Below are 8023 nucleotides of genomic sequence, written 5' to 3'. Positions count from 1 at the left end.
TTCAGGTATGACCTTTGTGTTAAAGCCTGTAATGAGTGTTTGAATTTTACATTTTATTACATTCTGGGTTACAAACAAAAAAAAATTACTGAAAACAACATTTATAGAGGTGTATACAGGGCTTAAATTGGTCACCTTTGTTGTGGAAAAAAAWTWTTTCCAACCAATGTTAGGTGAAAATCASCGCTGGGTTTATTTTATACCATKTACATAAGAGCTACAAGATCAAATAGTCATGGACAGGTCARATTAAAGTAAGACAGAGGCAGACAACATCTTACTTTTATAGCAAGAACAAGAAATTCTAAACATTGGAGAGACAGTCTGGCTCCCRAGCAGCTGCAAAAAACGACATCTAACCTTGGGTATGCAACCYAGACAAGTTAATTGGTGAGAGTTCATAAACACTCATAAAATAAAGACATAGCATAACATGAAAATCAGATTATTAAAGTCACACCTTATTGTAACATTKTCCGCCATACTGTTTCAGACTATTTGTGAAAACAGGACGACGACGTACAAGAGCACTTCAAAGGGAAATCTGTTTGGTTTAATTCACAGTCCAAGTCAGTGGTGTCTTTCAGGAGCTGATTCAGTGATTTGAGTCAGCTGTGTTGGAGCAGGGACACATTTCACGCGCGCAGGACACCGATGCCTGGGGACTGGAGTCGGACAACAATTACATAAATGAACACAAAGCAGTTCACAAACACAATGATGTCATCTATCAACTTGTTCATTATGAGACTATGGATTTAGAGCAGAAATTGACTTGGGAAAAATCATGGCCACACCACTGCTGGACACTTGGTGGCAGCACGGATCAACTCAAATTCCTGGGAGACTCGGTATTTGCATCTGCTCTTGATTTTTAAGCAGCAGACATTTGAGTCTGTTAAATTCCTCAGCAGGCCCGGTGAAACATCCCGCATCATGGCAGTCGCATTTTTTAGTTGAACAATGTCATAAGTCCCTAGTCAATTTGACCATAGTCTTTGATCTTTTTCTTCAAAGCTAAATGAAGCTCTCAGATGTTGTGGGGCTTCTGTTGCTGGATTGTGAGCTCCACCCACTGACAAAGGCGAGGGCTGTGGGTGTAAGTTTGCATGTGAGTGTTTAGTGGGAGGTTTCTTTTAGACTGAAACTATGAGCCCTGAATGAAGGTGTGGTTTTCATGCTCTTCAGTTTGAACCGGGAACTGAGAGCTGATAAAAGCGGCTCAGCCTGTTATTTTCTGAGGGTTGGGAGAGAAGCACGCAGGCAGAGACATGGCAGAACCAGCAGCGGTGGAGGCAGCTGYTCCCAAACAGCAGAACCTGTGCGGGGTCTGCTCAGGTGAGCTGAGCGAATGTAAGCCCACAGCTTGTGGTCACTCCGTCTGCGAGTCCTGTCAAGGAGACAAAACTAAAGGATGTCCAAAGTGCCTTCAGAGTCCTGTTGTCAAACCAGCTCCTGACAATGGGCCTAAGCAGAATGGAACAGCTGCTGCTTCTCCTGAGAAAACCAAAGAAAAGCAAAGTCAAGACCCAGAGACTGTGGAGCAAGTTAAAGTACAAAGAAAGCTGATGGAGTCTGAGGCTCCCAAAGCCCCGGTAGAGAGTGAGACAAAGCCAGAGCCACAGACAGACCAGGGACCAGAACCAGAGGAAGCAAAGGAGAAGCCACTGGGTCCCAATGATGTGGTGTGTGACTCCTGCATCGAAACCCCCTGCCGGGCCTTGAAGTCCTGTCTCACCTGCATGGTGTCCTACTGCGAGGCCCACCTTCGGCCTCACCTGGAGAACCCAAAGTTTCAGAACCACAGGCTGGTGGAGCCGCTCAGGGACATTGAGAGGCGTACCTGTGAGAGTCACAAGTGGCCCTTGGAGCTTTTCTGCTGCGCTGATGCCTGCTGCATCTGTCAAGACTGCTTGAAAGAGGAGCACCGAGGTCACAAGACCGCCCCTGTGGAGGAGGCTCGGAGACAGATGGAGGCAAGTGACCATCTTTAAATCTCCAGGATTTGTGACTAAATTAAGATTAAATTCTACATGGTAACTGTAAAAATTGGTTCTCAATAAAACATGGGAGTTTAAATGGATCCCAATCCCAATTGTTTGAAAAAAAAAAAAGAAAACAAAAGCTACTACCATGCTTTGTTGCATTTTAGTGTGTTAGATGGTTTTTCATTATAGTTTGAGAAATAAAAATGAGAACTTTAAATACAGGAACTGAAAAATTCCTTCAAACATTTCATGGTAAAGAAGAAGTAGGATTTAACAACACATCTGTTTCTAAACTTCCCCATTCATCAGGGAACACTTGTTCTAATCACAACAGTAATCCTATCTCAGTGTCCGCTGTGAAGGCCATAAGATATCTCTATGTCCGACCCTCAGCTTAAGTCAGATTCCTACAGACACCTTTTATTCTCACATGGTGGCGTTGCAAAACCTCAAACTGTTTATTAGCTGTTATTGAAGAGAAAACAATTACATTTCCCGTTTGAGAAACGGGGAGAAAGGTGATGATGCAGTTATCAGTAGATACGAAAAAAGATACTTTTTATTCTCAATGTTCTGCATGGATTGTTACCAGAGTAAGATGCCCGAAATCTGCACAGCCCCCCCTCCCACACCATATCTTAAAGTTTCTCTGGGTGGGGGGTTAGAGTCACAGGAAAGAGACTCCCTGTTGTTGTGCACAGCCAGAAGAAATCCAAGGATTTAAAGCCCCCTTATCCAGATCAGGCTCCAGGAGGGGCTCTTGGTTTCATTTTTCTAGGCAAGGTGTGAAGTTTTCTCTGGTCCTCTCACCTTAAAGTCTATAATTGTTGGCCTGGGGAATCCAGCTAGATAACCAGCTGAAAGGTAAAGCTTCAATATACTAGTCCACCTTCACCGATGGCCATGTGATATTTAAAAATAAGATCTTGCACATGGGCCTCTGATGACATTCCTGTATTAGCAGAATAGATTAAGGTGAGAAGCTTCTTCTTCTGGGGTAGCTGATTTCTGCGCCATCTCCGTTCTGAAGCTTTTTAGAGAAGAGGATGACGATAGAAGTGGGGTTGGAATTATACGATGACAATAAGTAGTGATGTTTTGGGTGATGGGTTTTACGACACTTATCTTTTCCCCACAATATACATATTTGAAAGATGACCTATAGAATACAAATGTGTGAATTGTTGTCCCTATCATTTTAGAGACATTTTTTTTTACCTCTTAACCTAAATTTAAAGAACTAAATGTACTCGTAATATTAACTGTTTGCTAGTTGGAACTTCTGTGTTCCTCAAATCAGGAYTAAAAATGAATTTGATAAACATATCAAAGCCCTTTCAGACTTCTGGCTGCTGTGTCACTGCCATGCCATTCCTGTGTTGGGCCCCTTTTACAGAACAAATTCCACAGGCAATGAATTTCTGCACTAGTTTAATACATTTTTAACTTTTAAGGGCATGCCTACTCAAGAAAAGGAAACTGAGATTACGGTTTCCCTCGGGGTCTGAATCTTTTTGGAGACGAATCTCGGAGTAGCTTGATCTCCTCTGAGTCGTCTGGACCTGCCTGAGGAATTTCGACACGTCTTGCTAGATTTTCAATGAATGAAAGTTTTGAAAGAAATGTGTATTAGAGAGATGTTACATGAAGTCACACCGCAACAGAATGGAGAAAACCAGAAAGAAATGTCTACATGTTTACGTCTGCATATTTTCAGTATGACTGCTTGTATCACGGCTTTGATGAGACTTTCTCAGATCTGTTTTCCTTCTTGTGATCACAGAAAGAGGTCAGCGAGAAACAGAYGCAGATGATGAAGATGGTTACGGCAGGAGACAACGCCATCAGCAAACTCCAAGACAACAGAGTTTCTATCGAGGTAAAAATAACACATGACTAATCTGTAAAATGATTCACAGGGTGTATGACGAAAACATGTCGTAATAGATTTGTTAAATATATGGGTGAAGCAGCTRTTTTTGGTGTAAAAGTTTCGAAGCCGCCCTGRAAAAACAGGTTTCTCTGTGAGGTCAGAGTAGCAGTGTAGTAGCTGTATGATAGTGARGTAACAAATATTTGCYTTCTGAGGTTGGGTAGGTATGTCGCATCACCGTGTTGCTTCACTGCATTTTCTSCATGTTATATTTCACAGCAATCAGTGACAAAGGTACGAACTGTGATCGAGAGCCAGTTCCAGGAGCTTCAAGTGATGGTGGAGARGGCCAAGAAGGAGGTGACGGAGATCCTGGAGGCTGAGGAGAGCCAGGCGCTGAAGCAAGCCGATGGCATCCAGGTTCACCTGGAGCAGAAGTGCACAGAGCTGAAAAAAGCTCAGGCCCAAACGGAGAAGCTGTCCAAAAATAAAAATGATGTAGATTTCCTGCAGGTGAGGTCAAGCACCTTTACAAAAATAATTTWAAAAATCTGATTAATGTAGGTTTACAGAAGAACATTGTAAATCCGATCATATTGACAGATTCAAAATCAACTACATTTGTTCCAATTTTATCCCAGTTATAAATCGGTGCCACCAGTTTGTCATTCTCATTTGAATTTTCCATCTAAAAAAACCCAACAGACTGCATTAATTTCAGACTTCAGCAATTACTCTCCCTGAATTAGCACGTAGCCACMGTGGATAATTGATCCAATTGTGTACAGCTACCCAAATAACAATTATTCATTAGCAATATCAACTTAAATGAACTGAGAAGTAATTTCTTCATGAACCACGACACACTCAAAGCAAGGTACCAGAAGGACATTAATTTAACCCAATAAAGCTAAGTGCYACAGGAAGTTAGATAGCAGCAGTTTAAAAGGACAGCAAAGTGGAATGAGCAAATTGTACTGAACTTCAGTACCATATATTTAAAGATGCGTCACACCATCAAGACAGACAAGTTTCCYCAATGTTTGGACAATGTGCTTGAGATGAACAAAAATAAATCTTAAACTTTACAAAAATTTGACCACGTTATGTGAAAGATTGAAGATTGTTTAAAACTGYCAGAGTGAATTGACCTTTTAAGTCAGCAGGWATCATTTAAAATTTTGAGGGATATTTACACAAAATGTGTCATTAAAGTCTTTGAATTCCTGCATTAGTTATCCAATCTTCATGGGTGAAACCATGAAGACAGAAGTCCTCAACATCCGAAGGCCTTGTTCATTTCTGAACTGCTCTTTATTTCTCAGGAATATGCTGAGTGGAAGAAAGAAGCCACTGATAATTCTCTATCTGGTATCTACGTTGGCCTGGAGGATTGTTTGGACTCCTTCAGTCAGGTGATCCAGGAGTCCACAAGCAATCTTTGTGACATGCTGGTGTCTACATACATTCAGAAGGTCAAGGAAAAATGCAACAATGGTGAGTAAACCTAAAGTTRGCACCAGAGAAATCGCAGTGCAATCAAATGTTTCTTTGGCTGCTTGAGCGTGTTCACACATGCAAAGAATTTCTAGCTAAGGAATGCCTTGGTGCATGCTTGAGTGCAAGATGCATGACAACTAGGTCACTGGTTTTTGCACGTTATTTAAATAAGATCATCTTTAGGAGCACGGAGGCTTTGAATACTTGCTTAAATGGAATGTTTTTGGTTGTTTTGTTTCAGACGAAATAGGAATAAAGATAACAGTCCAATCGAATACCGCAGCCAAGCACGACGTATCCAAACCCGACCCAAAGACGCGTGCTGACTTTCTCCAGTGTAAGTGACATTTAGTCAGAGTACATAGTTATGATTTCATACACCACATTAGCGTTAAGAAATTCACTTTCTCCAAAATCCAGCTCTCTCCCCACTGTCMAATAACATTCAATTTAGAATTGCTATCTACTCCAAATTGTCCTTCAGTGTAARTGTGTRCATCTATGTTGGTCTTTCCTATATGTCCCTGGGATGATCTGGCAGTCTTTCCAAAATGTACATAATGTCTTGCACTTTGACTGCTGGAAGTAGAGACCAGCCCCCACTAACCATGCTAGTATAATGAAAAATGAATGGACAAATATTTAATATCGACTTCCTATATAATATAGACTTCCTGCTTACATTTATATGCAGCATGAATGATATTATAGATTCCAACTATAGAACAGACTGTGGTTAGCTAGTTATACCTTTTAATCTGTCATTCAATTTTTTATAACTGTTGATGGTGGTGTARTTTGGTTGAATATTTTGGGAGGGCAGATCTCCGTTTGTGTGCACTTTGAAAACTTGTAGGACTTGTAAACTCTGCCTTGCACATATTTTGAACACACAAATAGTTCATGAATTTACCCAAGAGTCTAAGCTCTGTTCTGTCAGCCCCTTTATCTCAACTATTTTGCAAAACAACTAACTTGCTAAGCATTTCTTTCTAGATGCCGCTCAAGTAAGTTTCGATGCCAGCACGGCCCACAAGTTCCTCCGCCTGACTGAGGAGAACAAGAAGGTGACCAACACCACGCCCTGGCAGCATCCTTATCCCAATGTTCCTGAACGCTTTGAGAACCATCGGCAGGTCCTGGCTGCTGAAAGCTTCTATGTAGGTCGGCACTACTTTGAGGTCGATGTTAGCGGTGACGGCACGCATGTTGGGGTCACATACAAGAGCATTGACCGGAAGGGGGATGAGAGCAGCAGCTGCATTACAGGAAACAACTTCTCTTGGTGTCTCCAGTGGAACGGGCGAACCTACTCGGCGTGGCACAGCGACGAGGAGACACCACTGAACGTGGAGAGGTTCACTCGAATTGGTGTTTACGTTGACTATTCCCAAGGCCTTCTTTCTTTCTATGGGGTGGACAATACCATAACACTCCTTCACCAGTACCAGGCCCAGTTTCTAGAGCCTCTTTATCCGGCTTTCTTCCTGCCCAAGAARGATAATATTGTAGTTCTTGTGGCTCCTGGGGAACCATTACCGCTGAAAAGCCCCTCTCCCTCTACTTCACCTGAAGATGGACCTTTTGTTTCATAATCCTAAACAATAAYACCTCAAAAAAACTGAACTGGTCCATGATTACATCTGAAAAAGGGAAACGTGGGAACTTTTGACATGTTCAACCTGTTTGCTTAATTGGAAAATCAATGTTCCTGTGTTTATAAATTATAGTTTTGGCTTTGGGACTACTGTTACTGGAGGATTTTCTGTTACTGTTTTGCATGGAAATAAAAACTTTGCTTATCAGTTTGTAGTAAAGGAAATCTTTGTTCACATAGATCAGTGTTTCAGTTTGCCATGTTTATWTCTATAAACAAACCTTGCTTCACATCATGTTACTCTAACATGACAAAAACTGATCTGAACCATCTCAGCTTTGCAACTTTGATACAATACACCACAGCATTTATCAYTACCATGTTGTAAATCTTCCTGTTAGTTCTTYTGTCATAAATCATCCTAAATACTGGTCTCCATTCATGCGGCTTTGTCCTCACTTTCTTCTCATTCWTTCAAACTCATTCATCTTCACTATATGTGGCTTCACTGTTCCACTTTCTCTCTTTCTCGCATATATTCTCAGTCTTGCTCCATGCCGTCTCTGATCTTTATTCTCAGTATTCCTCTACCGCTCCAAATTTCTATAGCTTCTAGCATCAATTTCAATCTTGGTGTGGAGAAGTGAACAGAAACGGTCATTGTAATAGTTCATAAAAGGAGGCAGATGGAAAAGTTTTCTGTACAAAGAAAGCACTGCAAGCTGCTCCATTGTACAGTTTTTCATATAATCCTAAATTGGTGTGTTTTGTATTCACCACTGTGAACAGATTACACATGCCTTTCACGAAGTATGTTGCTTTTTTATAGGTTGCATCTACTGTAAAATGAAATTGTAAATTCAGTAGCTTATTAAAAGCTAATACTAATGACATTTAGCCCTGCTGAAATCTATTTTGTGTTGTACAGAAGAGAGGAGAGKGAAATTATCAGTCAGAAAGAGGTACACTATTTACTACTGTTAATTATTAACAAATAATTTACCCGATTTTGACTTACTGTGCAGAACACATTCCACAAAAAGCTTTCGCTCGCATATTATAACC

At 41.1% G+C, this 8023-nt stretch overlaps 1 protein-coding gene across 1 annotated transcript; it reads left to right on the top strand.

The window, feature by feature from the left end:
- The first annotated feature begins 219 nt into the window (after window positions 1-219).
- trim16 (tripartite motif containing 16) lies at window positions 220-7166 on the top strand. The gene is made up of 6 exons (XM_008437180.2): window positions 220-1976; window positions 3772-3867; window positions 4141-4374; window positions 5187-5358; window positions 5603-5698; window positions 6358-7166. Exons 1-6 carry the CDS (start codon window positions 1272-1274, stop codon window positions 6954-6956), a joined length of 1902 nt encoding a protein of 633 aa, XP_008435402.1. The 5' UTR covers window positions 220-1271; the 3' UTR covers window positions 6957-7166.
- Window positions 7167-8023: the final 857 nt, after the last annotated feature.

The sequence above is a fragment of the Poecilia reticulata genome, linkage group LG19 (genome assembly GCF_000633615.1).
Source record: "Poecilia reticulata strain Guanapo linkage group LG19, Guppy_female_1.0+MT, whole genome shotgun sequence".
Classification (NCBI taxonomy): domain Eukaryota; kingdom Metazoa; phylum Chordata; class Actinopteri; order Cyprinodontiformes; family Poeciliidae; genus Poecilia; species Poecilia reticulata.
This window is presented reverse-complemented; position numbering and strand designations above follow the sequence as displayed.